Source organism: Nanorana parkeri, unplaced genomic scaffold, assembly GCF_000935625.1.
Source record: "Nanorana parkeri isolate BGI_ZX_2015 unplaced genomic scaffold, ASM93562v1 scaffold1338, whole genome shotgun sequence".
NCBI lineage: Eukaryota > Metazoa > Chordata > Amphibia > Anura > Dicroglossidae > Nanorana > Nanorana parkeri.
In genome coordinates this window covers 150,989-175,463 of record NW_017307606.1, presented here as the reverse complement: position 1 = coordinate 175,463, position 24,475 = coordinate 150,989, and the positions used below count along the sequence as shown (strand labels likewise).

The 24,475-nt window shown below is 38.9% G+C and overlaps 1 protein-coding gene across 2 annotated transcripts in view; it reads right to left on the bottom strand.

The window, feature by feature from the left end:
- PHYHIPL (phytanoyl-CoA 2-hydroxylase interacting protein like) overlaps positions 1–24,475 on the bottom strand; it is a 93,283-nt gene that overhangs the window by 25,483 nt on the left and 43,325 nt on the right. The window contains exons 1-2 of one of the 2 annotated variants that reach the window (XM_018569467.1): positions 13,829–13,888; positions 3,085–3,281 (exon numbers count right to left, since the gene is read on the bottom strand). In XM_018569467.1, the coding sequence (XP_018424969.1) occupies positions 3,085–3,249 (165 nt within the window). In that variant the 5' untranslated portion in view covers positions 3,250–3,281; positions 13,829–13,888. Of the gene's footprint in view, positions 1–3,084; positions 3,282–13,828; positions 13,889–24,475 lie in introns of those variants that run through there. The other variant, XM_018569466.1, reaches the window with a different exon arrangement.

Below are 24,475 nucleotides of genomic sequence, written 5' to 3'. Positions count from 1 at the left end.
AATTTGGTAAATCTCTATAGGCATGCACCAGGGGATCTGCGACTAACTAAAATCTGCATCTGCTGACTTCGGTGATGATCATTTGATGATTGATGTCGCTACAGTCTATGATCACATTTGCAAACACTAAGGTGATCATGCGTGATTACTCAGACTGCTCCAGGACCATTAACCTAGAACAATCATTATCATCTGCTATAAAGAACAATATCTTCAGCAATGATGACCAATGAGAGCTACAAATTCCAATCACAGGGCTGAAAATAATGATCATTACAGGTTAGGGAGTTCAGCCAATAATCATGTAGCACAGTCAGTAAGGAAATCAATGGACCCAGTTTTCAGTGCTTGTTCATGGTAACCTGTGGTCAGCTGCAGAGGATATTTAGTTGTGCAAATGCAAAACTGCAGAGCGACAGCCCATATAATTGGAGCCTTTAGTGAAATTTACATGTCACTTGTAGCTCTGCGAAGAAGAATGTATGGCATCTCCAATAGCTACACCAAGACATGAAATATTGATCAAATGTCAGAAAATGAGTGCACTGCTGGTCTTTTACCCTCAGGACAAGCAAATAACTCATACACTATTCAACTGTGCAAGGAACAATGGAAACTAACATAAAAAGGAGACAAAAAATACAACACAAGATCATTATTTGATATCTAACTAGGATTCTGTCATTTATACTGGTTTGCATCACATCTGGCTATTAGAAAATTGTCATAAACAGATCTGTACACATTAGTAAACAATTACAGTTAATTTTCTGCTTCTCTATACGTAATATACCCGAGACAGATCTTTGTATTGTTCTGACAAATTCTTCTTTATATCATACATTTGTATCTGGTGCTGTATAAAATTATTGTGCAAATAAGTTAGACGTTTATTGGAATAAAAAACCAAACAAAGCAGGAAACAATAAGTCATTCTTAGATAGTTATGGACTTGAATGGACTTGCATAGCAGCTGCACTGCAAGTAAGTGAAGAAATAATCACACTTGATTTACAAGCACAAATCACTGCAATTATGGGTGTCATGCCAAACAATGGCAAGGTGCACATGACGTCACCTACATCAAGAGATTGCCTTCCGCACAAATAGGTCCACACACCCAAACATGTCAACACAGCCTTGGAATAATTCAATTTGTCTAACTTACTATATAATTGTTCTCCCAGAGATCAGACTGCCAATCCCTGGGGCCAGGGGAAAGTCTGTTGTTCAGAATCTGAAATTCCCTTTGACATATTTTAATATCTGTGTGAACGCATAAACACAGTGGTGACGTGCTAACATGAGATGTCTGAGCTTCATTGACTCAGTCCTTGTTTGACATTTATAGTCATCATTTGCATTTGTGGACTTAGACTGGCTGCCATAAGAGCAAGTTGTAAATTCAGCAACACCCTCTAAGATTTACATGAATCTCACAGATGTTGTGACTCCACCTAAGCAAGAATTTATATTAGCTTTATTTAGTAACTACAGCGCAATCAATTGTAGAAGCTTAGTCACATCCAACTTACTACACATTACTGTTCCTTGCACCAAGGTGCTAAAATAATTTAGTTCATAAATGTACATTATATGTAGGCTTCATTTAATTTTCATCACCATATTGACTAACCATGAAGATCTATTAATGCAGCAGGCACCCCAGTATTAGATATACCTTGCAGGAACAATAGGCTGGATGAGAAAACAACCTGGCATGATTATATTTAAATTCAATCCATCATCCATGGGTGTCTACTACAGTAGTAATGTGCCCAAAGACATTACAATCCTCACATGACGCTGCTGAAATCAGGAAAACCTTTTTGTGATCCCGGAACAATGTCTACCTTGTAGCTGGAACCCTAGTTAAATGTTAGATTTATGGAACGACTAAACAGTAAGGTTCATATTGCTCTTCAATCTGTCTACAGCATCATAAATTGTATATCAGTGCTGACAGCCTTGGCATATACTTCATCCATCCATGTTTGTGTACGTGACTGAAGTATGCAGAGTCAGATGGAGCACTAATATTTGTGTTGGCACTACTGCCAAAGGCAGATTGTACAGACAGGCTGTGAAGCCCACAGAAGAGCACACCAACCTTCAAAACATGCTTAGACACAAATGCTGCCCTGATAAATGCCAGAATTGCCAGACTGTGGCTGCATTCCCCCTTCTCCATTTTTAGGCACATGTGTTTACCATTAAAATCAATAGAAATGCATGAAAACCTTTGTACACGTTGACGTGTTTCGAGGCAGATTTAGTCCTACTGATGTACACTGACATGTTTCCATTGATGTAAATATAAATGGATATGCATGAAAATACAAAGGTAAAAAATCAGCCTGAAAGTCACAGACTGCCTAAATGATATGCAAGGCTGGCCCCTTCCAATGAAGTCCTAGTATAATCCTCCATGTTCCCCTTATTTGTTAATTCAGTTGAGACAGACAGAAAAAACAGAAGTAGGCACATGAGAAAATGCCAGAGTCCCGACTGTGATAATATATAGCAGCCAATTCTCTTGATTACTATAGTGCCAACTCCAGCTGTACACAGTTTAATGGTTACTTTACAGGAGCAGACAGCTAGCGGTCACCACAAAGGTGTGTTAAAAGTGTATTTTTGGGCAAAAAAAAAGTAGAAATACATCTCATCCCATGTTTTGTCTCTTTAAATATGCTACAGAAGTACATACAAATTGTTGGTTCTGTCAGAAATCTAGTGAGCCGCTAACTTCCTCTCCCAGTTCTTCCGCTTACATTATAGCGCTGAGGAGAGGGGAAGTTCTGCATTCCTGCATATGTATTTTTCTCTACTTGCAGCATTTTTAAAGGGGTATATGTTTGTTTTTATTTTGCCTAGTCAAACAGGTGTGAAAATGCAAATCAAGCATGTAATGAACACATTCACTATGATGATGACACATGTAAAAATATTTACATTGAATAATAAAAAGATACTGGCAGGTTAATTCTCCCACTGACTTCTTATAATTATCATGGCATTCTGGCAGTAACCCACCAACATCTAATATTGTATGTGGAATAGTAAAGGAATGCGATAGGTTACCTTATGTTTAAACTTATTGGAATTCTTGTTCTCCTTCTTATTCAGGTCAATAAAGTAATGTGTAATCCTTTCCTTGGACTTAGAATCCATATCCCATGATATCTTGAAGGAGTCACATGTGATGTTGCTTATCTTGATGTTGTGAGGGACAGGCAGCTCCTCCATCTCTGCGATGCCGCTGTCTTGCGATTTATTCCCTGCAAACAAAACATGTTATTATTCATGATGTCTAAATGTATCTAGCCAGAAGGCCAAACAACTCATCATCCTAAACATACTAAATTGTATTTTATTACACAGTGGAGCTCAACAGCTTGTCAGAAGAGAAATAGCCTTACTACCCAATGTCATACATATGATGTACACTTTTACTCCCCACTAGTGTTGAAGGGCCTACTGTCCCTATTTACGCTTCTGTAACTACCAGAAACAAAATTCCTCTCCTGTTATTTGCCATTTATAGAACCTCAATTGCCCCTTTCCTCTCCTCTATTACCTTGTTGTAAATGTTTTGGTTCTCCATTTACGCTCTACTTGGTGCGACACACATTCCTCGGACTGTACTAGTTAATTTTACCAAATACCTCCTTTATTAATTCGTACCTTCACATATATAACTTAATACGAGGAGGAATGTGTCACCAAAAATAACATTAACAAAAATCAGATGCAGTCACACTCTCACTTGAGCAACATATGCCCATATTTTGTTAATTATAAAGTTGTACATAATCAGCATCTCTGAACACCAGGCAAGCGTATAACGTCTGTATCCTAAAAGCAAACACTTGCTGTACCAAATAGCACCACCCGAGAGTACCTAAAAATCTTGGTTACGTAAACCCTGAAGTCCATTCAGATCCAAATCCTCCAGTAGCAGTGTATAAGGCAGCAAATGTATGTCACAAGGTAGTTAAGAATAATTCCCTTCAGAAGTGCATAGGTAAACACACATATACATAAACTGTCAAAATGAAAGAACATATTTGTTTCTGTACAGTCATCAACCTCGAACAAAAGATACAGAACGTGCCTTTGTATCCATGTGTTCCCTTTTACACTCATATTTAATCCGTTTTTGTATGCAAAAAACAAAATTGAAAAAAAATGTCTTGAATACGGTTTGTAAATGCAATTCAATAATCTACCAGTTTGAAAAACTGTATGAATGTTAAAGTAGATATCTACTGCTAGCAAGCAAAAGATTTATGCAAAAACATTAAAAAAATAAAAAGTTACCAAATGGGTAAAATTACTTACCTGTGTCTCCGCAGCTCGCTCCCCTCCAAAGATCTGAAGATTTATGTGGCGGGCGCGTGCGCAGTAGAGATCTTCGGCCGGGAGAAGAGGAGAGACACAGTGTAAGTCAATGCACACAGCCAGGAGCATGCACGCTGAGACTCCGTGGGACACAGAAGTCAGCGCAGTCAGAGAGACCGGCACTGACTGAAAATTACTGGAAAGAAGATGATCGACATTTAAGCTAAGTACTTAAATGGGAGGGGGGGTTGTTCTTCTGTGGACTTTTTGAGGTACTGCAGTTTTTCGCCGTTTCACGGACGCACGCAATTTGTAAACTGGGCATGTTGGGTATCGTTTTACCCGTTGTAACCTCATCTTTTATATTTCATTTAAAAATTGGTATTTTGTTGTGTTTTGGGGCATTTAATTACATTTATCACTAAATTTTGGGGTTTAATAAGGAGTTGCGCTAATATTGCGCAAAACATAAAATTTGCAACTACCACCATTATATTGTATAGGGTCTTGGCATTCAGAAAATATATAATGTGTTGGGGTTTTAAGTAATTTTCAGGCCTAAAATGTGGAATATAACATGGGTGCAAAAAATGAAAAAAGGCCTCAGTCATGAAGGGGTTAATGTCACTTTAAATCTACTGGCAAGAGTCTCTTAGATATACTAAGCATGGTTCTCTGATATACTCAGACTTGGAATGCTGCAGAATATGTTACAATGAAGCTATAATATCATCTTCAATGGGTCTACACAGGACTTGGCATACTGGTCTGCTTGTTCCCTCTGACTATTCTCGTACCAGTGTCATGGATCCATCTCCTACTATAATAGTGACAGTTTCTTGGCTGGTTACAAAATAACCAGTTGTCTTCACTATATGTGATTGATGACGTTACATTTTTTCAGCTTTGAAGTATTCTAAATAAATCAGTCTTAAAGTAGAATGACATTTACAGCCAAATTGGGATATTACCATCTTTACATTTGTTACATGTACTCTTGTACATGTAACAAATGTAAAGAATGACACCCACCAGAGGGATGACTTCCATCCCCAACTTCCTCTGCAGCTCCCTGTATTAGTTCACGTGGCATTTCAAGCCACAAAGAAAGTTGGAGATTTTAGACTTCCCTTTGCTGGGTGCCACTTTGATCACAAGTTTGACCAAAGAGAAGATCCTTATTGTAAGCAAGGCTTCTACTAACCGGAGATTTTGATAGAAGTGATCAAGCCAAATGTTTTTTCAGCTTTGGATAGAGTGTGGAAAGGTTAGAGCCTCTGTCAAGTGTTTACTCCTTGTCTTTGTCACCAATTGGGAGAATTCCCCTTAATTATTTTAGTGGCAACTGGTTCTACTAAGGACCGGAAGTGAAGAGAAATCCCTTCAATGAGATATGGACAGGAGTTTACAGTTTTCTAGCAGAGTGGGATAGGGTTAGGTCCTTCGTTAGTTTTGTTTATTTCGGTCTGTGTCCCCATTGGGGTGGATTTGCCAGAAACTGGAGAATAAGGTACAGGAAATGAAGGGACATTTATCTGAAACAGACACAGACTATAATAAAATGATGACTAACTTTCTAAAGTTTTGGCTTGGCATCCACTTTAAATTCCAGCTTTTGCACCCAATGCCTTCTGACTTATCCCTTCACAACATGGTCTGGGTTCCTCCCTCTCTACCCCTCTTCCACAATCTAGTCTTGCTGTCCCCTCTTTTGCAATCAGTGCACAAAAACACGAGACATCAACAAAGAATAAAGCTGCATAAAATACTGAACACCAGGATGTACAGCATGTGATAGATCAGTCTCAAGTCAATGACACAATTTCTCAAGGTCATATTACTGAGGTAGTTTTTTTTTGGTTCACTATGCTGTGGCGCATTTTTGCAGGTGTTGAGCCATTATGGGCAAACATACCTATATGTTCATTGATGAATTAGTCAATAGTACAGATTTATCCCAAACTATGTTTCCTCAGTATGTTAGTATATAGTTTTAGTTACAGGTTTCAACTGGTATGATTTACAATTATATGATATATATGTTGTTGTTAATAATAATATAATAAGTACTTAAAGTGTATGTAGAGCCAACATAAATTTTGTATAGAGTAAGGAAAGGTTGGAACCCAGCTGTGCCCCATTGTTGCACAGCCAACTTTGGGAGGTGTGTTGTGTTCATGGATTAAAAGAAGTGGAATGATGAAGATCATTTGTGATGATGGCATGAGGTTTTAAATGGGGAAAGTCAATGTCATTTTCATTAAGCAGTTTTAGCTTACTTAGCTCAAAGTACCACATGTTTACAGTCCCCTTTTTAGCCCCCTAACTATGCAAAAGGTGTGCAATAAACAATGCCCTTTAAAGGCCATGCTCACCTTTTGGTCACACACACACCCATGGTTAATCTGCTATTTTAAGTGAACCACACTTTCTTTCCTTCCCACAGGAAACAGTCCTTACATCCATGAAAGGGATGGTTTGTTGAGTTTACCCCTAAGGTCAACATTTCCCGATCCCTATAGATAGATATATAGATGCACACACACATATATATATATATACATACATACATACAAACATATATACACATACATACATACATACATATATACACACACATACATACATACATACATACATACACACACACTTTCAGCAAATGATCTTACGGCTGTGAAAAAAAAGAGACAGATTTAGGTCTTAAATTCTTAGTATCACACATTTCCAGGATTTTCTCACAGTTCTTAGAATTCCTGTCAACTATATATTGCAGCCTGCGACAGACCTGCTGAGTAGAAGATGCAGCAATGTTTACTTTTTTGGGAGTCAATTAAAGTTCCCCAATTTCACGAGAAAAACTCTGACATAAAAGGCTATTTATATTGCTTTATATGGTTGTGCTAGAGTACCGTGCCTGTGCAAGGGTACTGAGGAGCAGCACAGTCTGGGTTATTCTTTGCCTTCACTTGTCTTTAGTTTTGTGCAATCAGCAAAGACAAAATAAAGATTTGTCAATAGAAGAGCAGACAGCTCATTTAAATACTGCTGGAAGTGTCTGACAACAGATTGCCAATTTCATTCTGCCAGGAAAGTGTGTTATTGAAAAAGTGGCTCTGCTTCACTGCACATTTTAAAAAGGAGTTAGGAATATATGCACAATAATAAAGTAGTGTTTCATGTCAAATGCTTGACTAATCGAACAAACTGATTTACACAGAAAAGGTTAGGCTAGCTTTATGGACAGATACATAGATAAGTGCACAGTTTAAATCTGCTCCCACATTTGTAAATCCATTGGGATCTGTTCACTTTGTAAATGCCAGGTCCGTATGGCATACTGACCTGGCCAGCTGGAAGCACTTTTGTAGGTCCGTATGCCATACGTCCTTGGCAGCGAAAGGGTTAAGTCAAATCAAAAGACATGAGTGATTTGATTTGATCATCTCAAGAGATGGTGAACACTGAAAATGTGTTCAATCCCAGAAAGGTAGTTTGTAAGCATGACAAGTATGGCAAGTATGGGTTGGACATCTATTGACTGATCAGTTCTCTGGCCACTTGTAAAGGAGCTTAGCTTTGCCCAATCATGCTCTTATACAGTACTGGCAAAGATCACACCCCTCCCATAATAATCTGCGTCTGCTACTTGTTTGTAAACACTTAGGCAGCAAATGCTGATCATCGACACGCTGTTTTTGCTAAGTGACAGAAAGAGGCAGGATAACAAGTAGCACGGCTAAGCAGCAGGAGGTGATAGGGCAGAGTTTCTTTGGGGAGCATTGAGGAGTGACAATGAAGTGGAAATTTGTACCAGCCATGACCTCCAGTTTTGGCCTTCCACCAGTACGGACGCAAGAAATGGGGACCTTTAGACCCCTTTGTTGTGTACCTGCATATGTGTGTTTGCCTTTAAACATGTACCAGCTCATATAAGCACCAGAGCAATCTGGGATCTTATGAAGTCATGATAGACACTGTAAAGTCCATTGCAAAGAAAACACCACCATTCATTCATAAACATCTTGAGGAACACGGCATGGTTTTCACCAGATAATTGGACATATTTGTAATTTGATATGTCAGATTTGTTTTTCTGCTGTAGACAATACAGTTCCAGTGTCCTTGCATTTACATAAAATGTAAGATAATTCTTCGATGAGGAAAAAAAAAAAAAAACAGCACGGCAGCACACAAGTTTTGAAATTGAGAATTCTATCGTGTAACTGAATAATATCATCTCACTAGACTGTGGTTTGTGGGCTTTATTTTGCTCATGCACTCTGTAGAATACTTATATGGCAAAGAGTTATTCTGAAAAGTAAAACTGAAAACATCCCACCTACTGAACCTCCATAAATCTGGAAACTGCAATTCCAGCTTGTGCTTGGATCTCTCTTACCATAGGACTCCAACTGGGAATCACAGATACAAACAAAGAAATATTATACCTAGTGCATCTTCTTTGAACATAGTTAAAATATTATAACGTATATGTAGGTGTGTTATGCACTTTACCCAGTTATGGCATTGTGACATATTAAATGCAGCTTTCATTTTTTTTTTTTGTCTTCTGAGAAAGATTTAATCCTTTCGGTGCCAGTCAACAAAGCTAAATCCTAAAACACCCAACTGTTATTTTGTTTGGGTAATCCGGAAATCTTTGCAACTCTGATAATTGAGACCCAGATTATGCAATGTATACACATTTCTCTATTTATTCAAAGTTTTTTTTAGAGACCTCTAGGGCTATCATGAATCTCTTATACCAACGCCCGAAAAAATTAATTGTAAAAATACAGCAAGGCTAATTTACTACAAATAATTTTTCTTATTGCAAAATGTTTTTACGTACCAGGTTAAATGATCCTCATTTCATTCTCATTATTTTAGCCTGAGTGGGATAAACAGGTCTATAAATGACCTTAGAATAAAGCCGATGTCTCTGCTGGAGAACTTGGGGTAAGGAGTTTATTGTGTTGGTCAGACTTTCCAAGCAGATAAACACTGTTCCTATAAGATAACAGGAGTCAAGAACGTATCCACTGAACATGAAAACACTTGTATAGGTCTGTGTGTGCCAGATCTTGAGAGTGTATTCATCACCTCCTGCCGCCTTTGGTCAGCTTTAGGATCACTTACAAAGCAGACCAAAGCTGATGGTATTATCAACAGAATTTGTATTTGTTTTATGCAAATTAAGTTATGGACAAGCATATACAAAAAAATGTTTAACTGTATTTATTATCTACAGCGAAAAATTCCATACTAGTAGATTGAGTTCTAGGTGGGATGAAATCTCCAGTTCCGGGGTCAGGTGTTACGGTGATCAGGTGGCTGAGAGCAGCCTTATTAAGAGTCCAGACCAGAGCTCAAGGGGAGGAGTTGGTGTGGTGTGTGCTGGAGGCACACGAGGGCCAAGCCAGGTGCGGTGTGTGCTGGAGGCACACAAGAGCCAAACTGAGTGGTGTGGTGGAGCCACATGAGGAACAACCAGGAAGGCTGGAAGATTAGGAGAGGCTGAGAGAGTCAGAAGTCCTGGGACTTGGACACTGAGTGTATGGGACAACCCGAGAATGGTGAGATAATACAGTCTGTTTGCTGAAAGACAAGTGGACTTTATGTTATGCTGCTGAGGAAAGATATTTTCTGTTACAGAATAAAAGATTGTCCTTTTTATGGTAAACGGCTGTGTGACTGAGCACTCACCATTGTGCTAACTTCACCAAATTTCATAATATTTTTTTTTTGTTTGTTTTAAAACAGCAATTTATGGCTCCAAAGCAAAAAAGTTTACACAGTATGCTAAAAATAAACCTGAACTTAAAATAAACCTTAAACCAACTTTTCCTGCAAAGACCCTTGCACTCTGCTTGGCGCACCTACAATGCTCCAGGAGAAAGTACTTGCGCAGGACAATGGAAACACAGGCAGCACTGCACTGTGGATCATACTGTATTATAAAGTGTTTGTTTTTTTATACAGATCCGAAAACATGAAGAAGTGAACCTGATCTTGCCTTATGCCAGGTTCAATTTGCTACCTCCTCCCCTGAAACAATGTACAATATTTAAACAAAATGGATTCCATAGTACAGGAGGATGACACCATTATCATGCCACAGAGATCCTGGATAATTCAATGTACTCCAAAACTTACAAGACGACATTGAGATTTTGTCTACTCAACATTCCCCAGGCTCTCACAGGAGGGTGTCAACGTCCTGGCCTCTGTGCCGCAAGTGTAAGTGTGGGAAAAGGTTAGTATATTAGCAAACTTTTTTTTTCCCTAAAGAGGTCTAGGTTTTTGAGTGTTTCTGCAAGGAGGAAAGGGGGCATTTTAAAAACAGACCTTGCAATGTAGGTGCAAGGTCTGTTTTAAATGTGACTTTGGTAACAGTGCTAAAGTGAAGTACCTTTCTTCAAATTAATATACTGTATGTGCATCCTTGGTGGTCTGTGGATCCCAGGTCCGGGAGCACCTAGCCTTTTTCCCTTGATGTTAAGCCCAGCCCATGGCATTTAACAGTCAAATGCAACTTCTTCTAATCAGGAGGCAATAGCATTTGACAGATGAATGGCAGGGAAGGAGCATAACCTAAATATAGCCCCGTGCTATGTGAATTGCCTCAAGTTTAGAAAAGTTGCTACCTTAGGCACTTTTAACCATATTTCTGTGTGGTTTGGGTATTGGAGCTTGGAAGCGCTACTTTCAAACAGAAAATCCTTTACAACACAATGCAGTTACAAATTTAAGATTCAAGCATTTTAGGCAACTAATGGAACAGTCTACACCAGACAAAAATTGCCATAATTGGCACAGAAGGGATTGGACTCATTCAGAGCTGTTAAAGCAGCAGGTGCAGGATCACCAGGGAATATGTAGGTGTTGTTTTTGAACTCTAAGAGGTAAAAACAAGGCTTTTTCAACAGATAGAAAAAAGTGGAAGAGCTCGTCATTTATAAAGCATATGACAGAGAACACCCTTCTTACAATTATCCCACACATCTTGAAAATACAGCAATTTTCTATACAAGCAGCTTACATTGTTTAATGAATGGCAATATAAAACAGATTTAAAGTTAGTCATGCATGTTGTCAAATTCAGACAGAACTGTTTGATCCAAATAAAAATGGGTAATTGTAGTTATTTTTTTGCCTTTTTACAAGATGTGCGTGGGAGATGTTGTCTTGTCACATAATGCAATCAATAGCAGCATATAATATCTGTCCGTAAGATTCACTAGTGGGAAAGGTTAATTTTATTTGTTTTGTCTTGCACCTCCTTAGTGTGAAAAAAAATCTACTTGGTATACGCAGCACTAAACCCAGGGGTGTAGCAAGACTATTACAGTGAAAATTAATATCAAAATATGCTATTAGAGGCAGCTTGCCATATGCTCAGTGTGGAGTGTATTCCCACAGTACAGTTCACCAAGTGCTTGCAGATACTAAATAAAAAAAATACTGTGAGTTACCCAAGGACCTCGGATGTATAGTTTACTTCTCCTTTACAGAATATGCACAGCATACAATACTCTCCTCCTTCCTAATACGCTTTGCACATTGTTGTGCGTTAGACTTGCGCACAAATGAAGACGCATGGTTTATGGACAGACTCGCGCAAAAAAAATGCACCGAAATGTGCCAAACGCTTGTGATGCGCGTTTTCATTGAAGTCTATGGGGCCAAAGGCACTATAGTCTGCCACTAAAGAAACCTCACATACTTTGTCCAGCGTTTGGCGTTTTACAGCTTGAGACAAAACTCTCAGGTGTGAACAGGGGCCACTGAAATGAATGGGATTTCTTGTGTTGAGAGTTTTGGCGCGCTCAGCTTAGAGACTAAAAAATTGAAAAAACAAGACAAATAAAAACAGGAGCAGGTTGTGTGCTTTCTGTTTAGTGTATAGTCTAGATAAACATAATTTATAAAAGTAATGAACTTATTTCCTAGGCTAGATGCATGTTGGTTAGGCATAGTTGTGAGGCAAGTCTCAAATATTTTGGTTGCTGTCCTGTTTCACACATTGTTGTCTTGGTTCAGTGTGAATTGCCAAACCTCATAATTACATTGTCAGCATACTGATAATTTAAAAGGTCTGTACGTCTGATATGCTTGGTCCCCAGTGTGTCACACTAAATAATCTGCAGACACTGCCTGCAGTTCTAGATAACATACCAGTACAGTTTCTATCCTCTACAAGTCATAAAAAGCTCACTACGATCATTACTATAAAAAGTCCTCTATATACCCTTGACATTGTGCCAGACAGTAAGATAGATAGATAGATAGATAGATAGATAGATAGATAGATAGATAGATAGATAGATAGATAGATAGATATCTCTTTTATGTAGCGTATACCATTTTCAACTCTCTTTTTACAACAGAAGTTATATTTAGACATCAGAATATCTTGTATACATTACTCCTGCATTCACAAAAAAAAGGAAAATAAAATAGCTGCTGCATGCCAGTGATGCAATCTCACACAAGTGCTTCATCCTGTAATTACAGACAAATAATTACAAAGAAAGGGAAGTTAGGAGGAAATACAGGTAATTTTGAAAGGGCAGAAGATTTAGGTTTTGTAGGCAATCTTGTAACTATGCCATTTAGAAAACGGGTGTAAATAGCTCCAACCCTCCTTGTTGAACTTAGAGGTTCATATAGATAGGAGCTCAGGCAGTATTCATGTTCCATTTGTGTTTCTGTAAAACTGTTGCTTATACTTATGAGCAGAGCTCTCGCCAAAAATGATGCCCACCACTATTTGCATTGCCACTCTGCTGGTTGTCTCTGACTCAGAAACAGATCCATTGCTGTCCACACATTGTGAAAGGTTTCACTTTAACATATTTTAAAGTTAACAAATCAGTGCCCAGTAGCTCAGTGATTTTCCTAATCTTACATTAATTCCAACACAGCTTGAAACTATTCCATCGCATGATACAGGCTGAATATAGCTACCGGAGATCTCAGAAGTGCAGTAGTTGATGCAAGTAAATTGCCATGTTTTGTTGGCACCGATTTAGCTTTCACTTTGCATGGTTATATAGGACTAGTACTTTCTGTACGTTTAAGGTTCAGTAAATCCTACCATATGTTTAAGGTTCAGTAAATACTGCTAACAGAACCAGCTTTGTACCATTTAACAGAACTTGCCTGCAGCACAATATTCACAATCAAAACCCCCGTGTACCAGTTATTCGTGTTCTCCTAAATGCTGACAAAAATCATCAGATAGATAGGATACAAAAATCGACAAAACTCTCATCAGAAACAATGATGCAAGGAAGACATTCTCAGAGCTCAATAATGGAGCTCATATATTTCTATTGTAACTGTACATAAGCAATTACAAGCCCAGATGTTGAAAACAAAATTATTTCACTTAGCCCATAACGATATTTTGCATGCACACCTGACTACCTAAAAAGGTAAATACATGAGCTGAAACATTCAAAATAAAATACTCACATACCTATAGGATCTGAGACTGGGATGATGTACAAAAGAGTACAGCTTTAGTAAATCACGCAGGCGTGACAAATAACAGACTGAAGGCCGAGCTTAGCAGAACTCTGTAGTTTCCTAAGTGAATGTGGAAATCTTTTTTACGATATCCATACTTCAGATGACAGGATCATGTTGCCCATAAAGTCACAACAGCAGTCATCACTTGAGTGAAGATTCCTGAATCCAGCTAACACTGCACACAGTGAGAAGACTTGGCTGGGGTACAGACTTGCTGTGACCTGTATCAATGTGCAGATCACGCCTGAACTCTCATAAATTTTCTTTAATGTTACCAACTCGAGCACTGCTTTAACTGTGACTTCCCTGCCTACTTGATGCATTATGTAAACATTACTAGCTACTTAAAATAATAATTACATTTTCGGGAGGACCCTACAGGGTCAATAAGCACGCTGCAAATATATATTTACACAATGAGGCTCATCCAGGTTTGAGTTATATTCAGCTTACTTACATGATAGGGCGTATTTAGTTCCACAAATGCATAGACTGGTTTAGTTGCATTTCTTGTGAATTAAAACAAAAGGGCAACTCTTTTACTAAAAAAAACTACCTCATTTTGTGTTAGAAGCGATGGAACCACTGCTTTTTTTTTTTTTGCCAGGCAAGGTTTCAACCTCCACATGCCATTTATAGGTATTGCAGAGATTTTGTCCTCCTCACTACTTGTCCCAGCGACACAACAGAAAGCAAATATAAATATCCTTAAGGTGGGGGAAAATCCCACCTTCCACAGTTGTCACTGGAACATACTTTTCAATGGGGATGAGTTTCACTTTTCTTTTGTTTGGTAAAATGTTTTGGATTTCCTGATTGCACCTGCAGCAGGACATAAAGTGAGGCTGAATCTCCCCCAAGACAGACAGGCAGCAATACAAAATTGACTTTTTTGTGTGTGTTTGTTTTTAGTGTAAATCATTAGTTAGTCACACACATCTAAAAATAAAATATAGTCAAAGCATATAGACAGCATGTCCCATACTTTTCCATAGAGCAGCACAAATACAAGTGGTAAAAAGCGTACAATCTCCAACAGAGCAGTGCTACCAGTCAAACAGATACCAACAATGCTATGTAGGACAAAACATAAAAATCCAATACGAATAAACCAATACTCCTAGTAACCAGGCTCAGCCAGAGTCAAGAGTTGTCTAGAGAGAGAGACAATTCAGCAAAACTTTTTAAATTTCCACCCGCCAATCCTAAAGACCAAAAAAAAGTTTCTGCAGAAGCTCCTCTTTAATCCATCTTGACATTAAACCCCTCACCTAAGCCTTAACATTAACCTGCTAGGACCCTCTTCTGAAAAGGAATCCTTAGAACTTGATGTGGAGGTCGGCAGGTGGAACCACTGAGTGCAGCAGGGAAACGGGATTGGACACGCCTAGAAGTGTCAGTTTCTCAAAAGGCTTCAGAGAATGGCTAAAAGGAGAGCAGTATTATTATGTTGCATCCTTTCATAGGTTTGCAGCTAATTGTTTATAGTTATTAGATGTGCTGGTTGTGCTTTGCTTCTTTTCCCCTCCCCCTTTTATCTACCATTCAATTTTGCATAGGCATCTTACCTGGAGCAAGGTGTCACAACCGCCATAATGCTTGGGTCTGCAACGGTATCGTATCATGGCTGTCTGGAGGGTATATGAAGGAATGATTTGCACAACAGTTTACCCTTATAGTCTGACTGCAGTCTGCGAGCTTCCCACTCTTCTGCCCTTTAAATTTCTATAACAGCAATTTGTGTGGTTTTACCACCCATTATAGTGGGGGGGACATTCAATTTATCTTTGTTTCAATTGGTGATTGCTTAAGTTGCACAGCCGAGCATTATATCTTACGGTTTATGATTTTGGTTGGTTATTAATGTTTTTTACTTAAAGGTTAGCAAATAAAGTGCCTCGGCAATTATTATACACATCTGTTGTGTTTTGTTGATTAGTTTATTTAGGTATTGATGGTTGTTGATTGGGGCCCTTTGCAGTCACATAATATATCTTCAATTGAGTAGCATTCAGTGGTGCAGCCAGTGGGAGAGGTAATGTGCCGCCCCAATAGGGACATAGAATATGAGATGCATAGCCTCAGTTAAGATTAGCATTGTTATATAGGTTAGAATTTATATAGTGTGATTTGCCTAACTATTTTCTCATAGCTAAATTAATGTGTTATCCTATGCTGCCATCTAGTGGCCTTTTGTTGTAACAAACATGCTTTCTGTAATTATTCCTCATGTGACGATGTATTTCCCCCTAGTGTACGCCCCTTCCTTCTTCCTGTGTGCAGTACTTCCTGTGTCATGGCAAAGCTAGCAAGCCACATGTAACAGGACACACATGTAATCTGCACAGTACGTAGGAAAGGCATCATTTTCTGACCGCACAATACTATAACCGTTCAACTGCTGTTCCTATCATCTGCTGTAACCTGATGTAGAAGAATAAACACCTTTTTTGAGTGAATCGGTATTGACGAGTTCAGCTATCTGACGAGGATTGTCCGCAGTGAGTATATCTGCTTATACAGGCCAGGCATAGAGGTCTCAGCAAGGGATATATTTCGCTATCACAACGATCGGAGTCAGAATAGGTAAGTACCGGTACTTGCTTATTTGCAAGTACAGCTTTTATTCAATATTTCAGTTTAGCAACAGTCACTTTAATCTTCCCCTTGAACATAACTCACTAAATCATGACCCTTATCCTGACTGCACCCTGCCATTACAATGCAACTCCAGCCCATTTTTTTTTCTTATGCTTTATATGTGGACAGAGTTAGACTCTCTTTCAGGTACCTATTGCTGTCTATATCCCTGTTGGAGAGGATCTAGCCTTGCTATTTATCCAGGGGCTATTATCACCAGGAAAGAAAAGTGAGAGGGAATTCAATACTTTGCCACAGTCACTGAAACTGGAGTAGAAAGGTTATCTTTTACCGGTAACACTTGCTCCAGTAATAGCTGCCAGAGGAAGGATTTCCCTTCATTTTGGGAAGATTTTCACCTATTATCTGGTGTGATTCACGAAAAGGAAGTGCAGGTAAATCTCCCCGATCAGGACACTGATTGACTGTGGATTTCAGCTGGTTCTTGATAAACTGGTCGAAATGCATTCAGTGGGTGGCCGTGTCGGCAGCGTTCCAATAGCTCCTTTGATTTTCTGATCAAAGGATGCCTAGTCGGGAACCTTTTTGTTTTAAACAGAAGCAATAAGTCTAATATATGTATACATGCATGGTTTCCTATGCCAGTCTGTTTACTGTCATGAATGTCTTCTGCAATTATGCATATTCTAGCAGTCCCCCTTGCCTTTTTAAAGTTACAAGGACTGAGATGACAATCAATTCTTACAAGCAAAAGGGTAAAAGCTGTAAAAAAAAGAGATTATATACAGAAAAACGGCAAACATAAAAACTTTACACCACACCCACCTAAACTAAGCAGTTTTAGGAAGAGATATCCTTTATAGATGTGATTAAAACTGTAGAGCAAAATTAGCTCTAGAACGCTGATTTTATTTTGAATGAACTCCAAAAAGAGGATCATAAACTGTAGTCAAAATGACTCAAAGAGTACATATGACAAACTGAATGAGTATAGATCCAAAAAGATGGTGCAAAGCCAGATGTTTACAAGGGCTATAAAACTTGTTTGAATCCTGTTTCTAATTAAGCCACTCTGTTTAAATGGCGGATCATCCAACATTCAAAAAGAAATACAAGTTAGTTGCAAATAGTGGATGATCCTCATGTATAGATACCTGAACCACTTGCTGACCAGGTGTTTAACCCCCTTTCTGTCCAGGCCATTTTTCAGTATTCAGCGCTGCGGTACTTTGACTGACATTTATTCAGTCATACAACGCTGTACTGAAATTAATTTTATACCATTTTTGAGGACAGATTGAGCTTTCTTTTGGTGGTATTTAATCACCACTGAGGTTTTTATTTGTTTACTATATTAAAAGGAAAAATTACAGAACATTTTGAAAAAAAAGTTTTTTTTCTTTATTATGTTACGAAACGATTATTGTTACCCAATTTTTTTTATAAAAGACGGGGTCACGTTGGGTAAATAGACACTAAACATGTCAAGCTTTAAAATAGCATGCACCCATCGCTTCTCGGCCTTTTGGCTAAGATCAAGTGTAGTATCTGTTCTTATCAGTTTAATATCGGATACGTCCCCTATCCCCTATCTGGGGACCATATATTAAATGGATTTTTAGAACAGGGAGATGGAAGAAGAGCTTGCTCTGTCCACTCCACGCATCGACCTGGTATTGCAGTATCTCCAGGACCGGTGCACCAAAAAAAAAAAAAATAGCATGCGAAAAAACTACCATACCCAAAATTGGCCATAGGCGACACTTTAAAAGCTGTTACTGCTCATCAGTTTAGTGTTATCAGTGATTAATGCTCTCACTGCGATGTTCGTGGCGATATGTAACATATGACATGGATCGGCACCCGATACAAGCGATCCCCCAGCTCTATAGCCGGCGGATCGCTTGTATGTTAACAGGCATCGCTGCCCGTTTTTAACTTTTGGGACTTTCCTGCAGGTGTGCGCAAGTGAGCGTGGCTGAGCGGACGTCTAAAGATGCCTGCTCAGATCTAGAGGGCTCCCGGCCAGCCAGGAGGTGGTTAACAAGCAGGAGAACACAAAAATGCAACAACTTAAGTTATTGTTTATATATTTGTATGTTTTACCAATAAACACTAATGTCTTTTGACTAAAATCTCAAGTCAGCAACTTGAACATTTTTGAACAAATGATTACAAAATAAATGTGTTCAAATTGAAACATTATGTCTTGAGCCTCTTATACAGGAGGGAGACTGAATGTCTGATACATACCTGTTCAAACAACACTAGGATGAAGCAACAATATCAAGAAGGAATGCGACAATTACGTTTCTACATGCCATGTGAAATTCACAATTAATTGGCCTGATAAAGTGTGTAAACATGACAAAGCATCATGGGTTGAACTCAATTTTTTTTTATATATCCCTTAAGATGCAAGCATTTTCCCATTGCTTTTTTATTATTTTATTTTTAGTGTGCAGAGAAACGATATAATTCTTATTTATAAAATGTTACGATTTTTTTTCAACCCTTCTAACTATGTTTGTATTATAAAGATATGTAAAAATCAATGTAGGAGAGGTACAAGTCATTTGAACTCCTTATGGAGGTTGAGGCAAAAAAGATACATCTATAAATATGGATAAAGAATTCATTTTTTAAAGACAACTTAAAAAAAACTAAATTGACATACTTCATGCGAAGTGTACCCTTTTCAAAGGAGAGTTAGCAATTAGGCTACATTGAAAAAAAAAGTTTATTTTTAGATGTGTCATATGGATATACCAGGGTTAAAATAGAACGGGCTAAGGAAACATGGGAATAAAGAGTTGGAGTTGACTTCATGATGATAAGCCAGGGAGATAAGCTTGTGAGTAATTAGCTGTGTGAGGGTGGTCCAATCCTTACTCCTATATTTTTAAATCTCGTCAGCAAAGCCCTAAATTAACAGAAGCGAGATGCTTACAAGGATATGTTGAGTAAATGGAAGAGAGCTGGAGCAGCATGTCATGGTAATGGCCTTATGTTCTGTGTATAAGCATTATAATATTGTTGTTTAGCTGTAATTTACACAACTCAAATTATAGGAAATAAGCACTAAAAAGAAAAAAAAAAAGTCTGACTTAAAAAAAAAAGAAAAGCCACATTTAAAACAGATGCCCCAAATATTTAACTGAAACATGAAGAATCCTATTCAATAACAGTCCAAAGAGCACTAAAGTGATGTTAAACACAGTAACTGGGTATTACTTTTTGGTAGTTTGGTGCCAATTTCTTCAGGATTCATTACAATCACCCAAACCGTCTAAAGGTGACCATACACCTTGCGATTATTGTACGATAATGGCGGGAAATCCGGCAATCGTACGATAATCTCAAGGTGTATGGGAGGCATGCGACCGTTTCTACTGTACGGTCGCACGTCTTTTGTCGAAGGAGCATGCTCGAAAACCCCGCCGAGAATCGTACGATTGTCAGCGATTAGTGGCGTGCTCGTTCCACAACCTATATAAACAAACAATGTACTCATGTTATCAATGAATTATATTTTAAAAAACTGAAAAAATAAAAATAAAAAACATTTTCTGTATCGGTTTCGGCCGGACATTTTTTTTATTTCGGTTTTGTTTCGGTTTTAAAATGTCCATTCCGGTGCACCTCTAGTACTAATAAATGGAGAGGTGATGTGGGGCAGATATTTACAGATGCCATAGATTGCTCCAAGGCTGCAGATAATATACATGGATTACTGGCATGTAATTCATCATCATTTGCAATTATAGGAGCAGATAAAGGAGATAATTCTGCTAACATCATAGTATGATCTCACAGAAGTACATACATGACAGGTCTTTTACATTTTATGGAGACAAGCATTCTTTTGTTTAGGAAAATTATGTAAACCTGCAAACCTCCCTATGACAGATTAATATAATGACCATCACCTAGAGCAGCTGTGGTTGTTACTTGTCTATCTGCCACCCAATGTTGAAGGATATTTCCTTTTAATTTTGCTTAAAGTGCAACTGAAGCCAAAACATTTTTTAGTTTTGGATGGCATTGGGAGGGATTAGAAGCCCAGTCAGTTTTTTTATTGCCGTTTGTGTCCCTGTTAGAGTGATCACCCCTCTTTGTTCTGGTGACTGTTATCACTGAAGGGGAAAGGAAAGAGAAATCCCAAATATTGGACTGTCATCAGAACAGAAATAGATGGGAAATCTCTCAGTGGGGACAATACTTCTGGTGACCCTGCTGGCCACCAAGGATTTCCCTCACTTTGGAGGAATTTCCTCTCCTTCCTGTTATGGCTATTAGACAAAGTGCAGGGAAATTTCCCCAATGGGACACAGATGGTAAAGAAAGCTGAAAAGGAATATAACCCTCCCTTGCTCTATCCAAAAATAAAACCAAAACAATGCTGGCTTTGTTTTACTTTAAGCTTTATTTAGAGCCCAGCTCCAGCAAAATCTACTGTATATTTGTATAAAATGGGGACAAGTTAGATTCTCTGCCAGGGTGTTGTTGCAGCCGTTTTCCTATTGGGGAGATTTCCACTCACTTCCTCTCAGGACAGAAAGCAACAGGAAACATCACCTACACCGATGCAGACAAGGGACAGGAAATAAAAGGAAAATCTCCCCAATGCTTTTACAGACAGAAACTGTAACTCTTCCCCATTCTATGGTGGGGAGATGGGATGGAGTTGGGATATTAAGTTATAAGCTTGTTATATATTACTAAACAATGTAACATTCAGTAACCCAAAATATTCAGACATCAGCTTTCACTAGTCTGTACACTATTATTTGCTGAAAACTGGTTGCAATGGCTTATTATGGGTTGTCATGCCTGAAGAAAAGATGGGGTTAGCGTCTAAAATAGTTTTTACAAGCTAGTGCTACAACAGTCTATTATACCTTCTCTAACAGTTCATATGTTTGCACCAAGAGGTCCTGCCTACTCACAAGGCATAACTAATTTTGCCCATGGTTGTCATGCTCTCTATGAAGCAACACTTAAAGTGTATACACTGAGATATATGAACCACCTAAATCATACAGATCAAGCTGGTCCTCATCCTGAATAATCACATTGTTTTATTTATGTGACCCTGGGCAAAGTGTTATTGCTCTAATTCTCCTGCTCTGGTTCATTTCATATTTGTGGCTCTGCGCCAAGGACATCCACATTATCTGGAAAACACACCACCATACTTAACTCCACCCTGTGTTGCCTCTACTTGCTCTTCCTATGCTGATCTTGACTGTGTCTGTTGTGTGGAAAATGTAAACAAACCAAACATAATTAGAGCTCTTATGACAGGCAGTTTCTAACTAAACGTCTACTTTATCTGTCAAATACCTTTAGCTTGTTTTTAGATTTGTGTGTACTCCACGCTTATTTGTTTGTGGTGATATACCTTGTCTCTTTTTATACAAATGGAATTAGGTAACCCCTTAATAAATACAGGATATCTGTACTGCCAGTGGGAAGGTGAGAGTGAAACTCAAAAACTTCACAATTGTCCATAGATTGTGATATAAACAGTGCGTGCTTTATCTCTTCCTACCCCAATTGCCTCAGGAGGAGTATGTATTTACAGTACTGTGCAAAAGTAGTTTAGGCAAGTGTGAAAAAATGCTGTAACCCAAGAAATAAAAGTATTAATAGTTTATTTTCATCAATTAATTGTGCCCGCGCCCCTGCTGCACCCCCGGTTGTTACGCCACTGGGTAGGACCACCCTTTGCCTTCAAAACAGCATCAATTCTTCTAGGTACACTTGCACACAGTTTTTGAAGGAACTCGGCAGGTAGGTTCCAAACATCTTGGAGAACTAACTTCAGATCTTCTGTGGATGTAAGATGCCTCAAATCCTTCTGTCTCTTCATGTAATCCCAGACAGACTTGATGTTGAGATCAGGACTCTGTGAGGGCCAAACCATCACTTCCAGGACTCCATGTTCTTCTTTACCCTGAAGATAGTTCTTAATGACATTGGCTCAATATTTGGGGTCGTTGTCCTGCTGCAGAAAAAAAAGTGGGGCCAATCACACGCCTCCCTGATGGTATGGCATGATGGATAAGTATCTGCTCGTATTTCACAGTATTGATCCTGACCAACCCCATTGGCAGAAATGCAGCCCCAGACTTGCAAAGAACCTCCACCATGCTTCACTGTCGCTGCAGATACTCACTACTGTACCGTTCTCTAGCCCTTTGGTGAACAAACTGCCTTTTGCTACAGCCAAATATTAAAAATTTTGACTCCTCAGTCCAGAGCACCTGCTGCCATTTTTCTGCAGCCTTGCAGCCAAAAAGCCATACCTCCGACATGGAAACAAGGCTAAGCGACAACTATGCACAAAAGCATAGTAACTGGGGTGCAGAAAATTGGAGGCCTGGATAACAGTTAAAAAAACCAAAACATTTTAAGAAAAAAAAATAGAAATACTGGCTTACACTTTAAACATGTGGAAAAATCTAATTCTCAAACAGATACAACCTGACAGGAGTTCTAATCTTGCTCATTCTACCTATAAGCTGAAAAATGGAGTTAGGGCGGTGACCTGCCCTATTCTGCACAAGAAAAACGCAAGTCATTGTTGGGGTACATAGAGCACAATTGTGTTCTATGTGCCCTGTTCACACAACAATGTTGGTGTGATGGGTGGTGTGCTGCAGAGAAATGCAGACATGTACAGTGCAAAGGGCTGTGCTGCTGTGGGGGGATCTGAAAGACTTGTGCACATTGCACGCTACTGATAAAGGAAAAAAAAATTGTAAACAGTGGCAGCTGCAGCAGTGCGATTCAACACATTTTGCCAGAGCTGCCAGAACTAGCCTGCCTGCTAAAACAGTGTGAAGAAGCCAATAGTCTTTAAAAAGAGACCTTAGCACCATAATGCTAACACACTTAAAACAGCTACACAAAAGTAATTTTCAGCAATGTTTGGAAATTCATACCTGTAAGATTAAAAAGGCTGTATGCATTTGTGCAGGTATCTGGGTACCTGGCTTCCGAAAGGAAGATTTCTCAAAGGGGGTGAAATAGGATTTAAAAAACACAGGGCACTTGCTGCTCTTATACGCCAAGCTATCTGAACAACACCTAACAAAAGCATGCTCTTCCACACCTCAAAGAAGGTTCACAGAAGAATTTTGTGTTTGCCAATATTATTATCAACAATCAATCAACATTAAAATCAAATCAACAATATTCCCTACTTTGCTTGAAATCGAGTTAAGACTTTTCAAACCCAGAGCCAGACCATCACATACAGGTATGCATTGTATTTACATTCCCCCAAACCACAGTATGTTGATAGTGAGAAACAAAATATCTGAGGAATGAAAGCCACCATTGCATTATTGGAGGTTAGCATTCTTTCTCTTCATTCAGACCTACCTAGCTAGGACATTTTGACATTCTGAAGAGAAAGAGGGATAAGACTAAAAGCCTCAGATAGTGGAATTTCATCTGTAAAGTTTAGAAGGAAATCTTGAGAGAACCGGCTTTCACTCAATAGACATTTTGAAACTATATTTGTACACAGATCTAGAGACCGATTACAACTTTGTTGTTTGTTTTTGCACTTGTGACTGGAGAGGACAATAATAAAATACTGTTATGCACAAGCAATCATTTTAATTAAAAAGTAGCATCAAAATGCTAAACAACCTGTTAAAAGATCCCGCAGTACCTAATTCTATTAAATTGTGGGCACAAACACTTGCTTTAGAGCTGCAACAGTTAATCGATTTAGTCAATTAGCCCTTTTCGATCGTCGATTCGTCGGCTATCGATTGATTTGCCTGTTCGGGGCTCCACGTGCGGCCTGAGCCACACGTCACACGCTGCGGCCGCCGTGCCCACTGCACAGGCCGCGTAAGCCACGCCCACCGCACGCTGAAGCCGCGCACGCCGCTGCTCTCCTCGGCGCGATCTCCCCTACCCGTCGCTGGCCCGCTGACAATCGAGGGCCCACCTTCTGAAAGCAAGTCAGTGG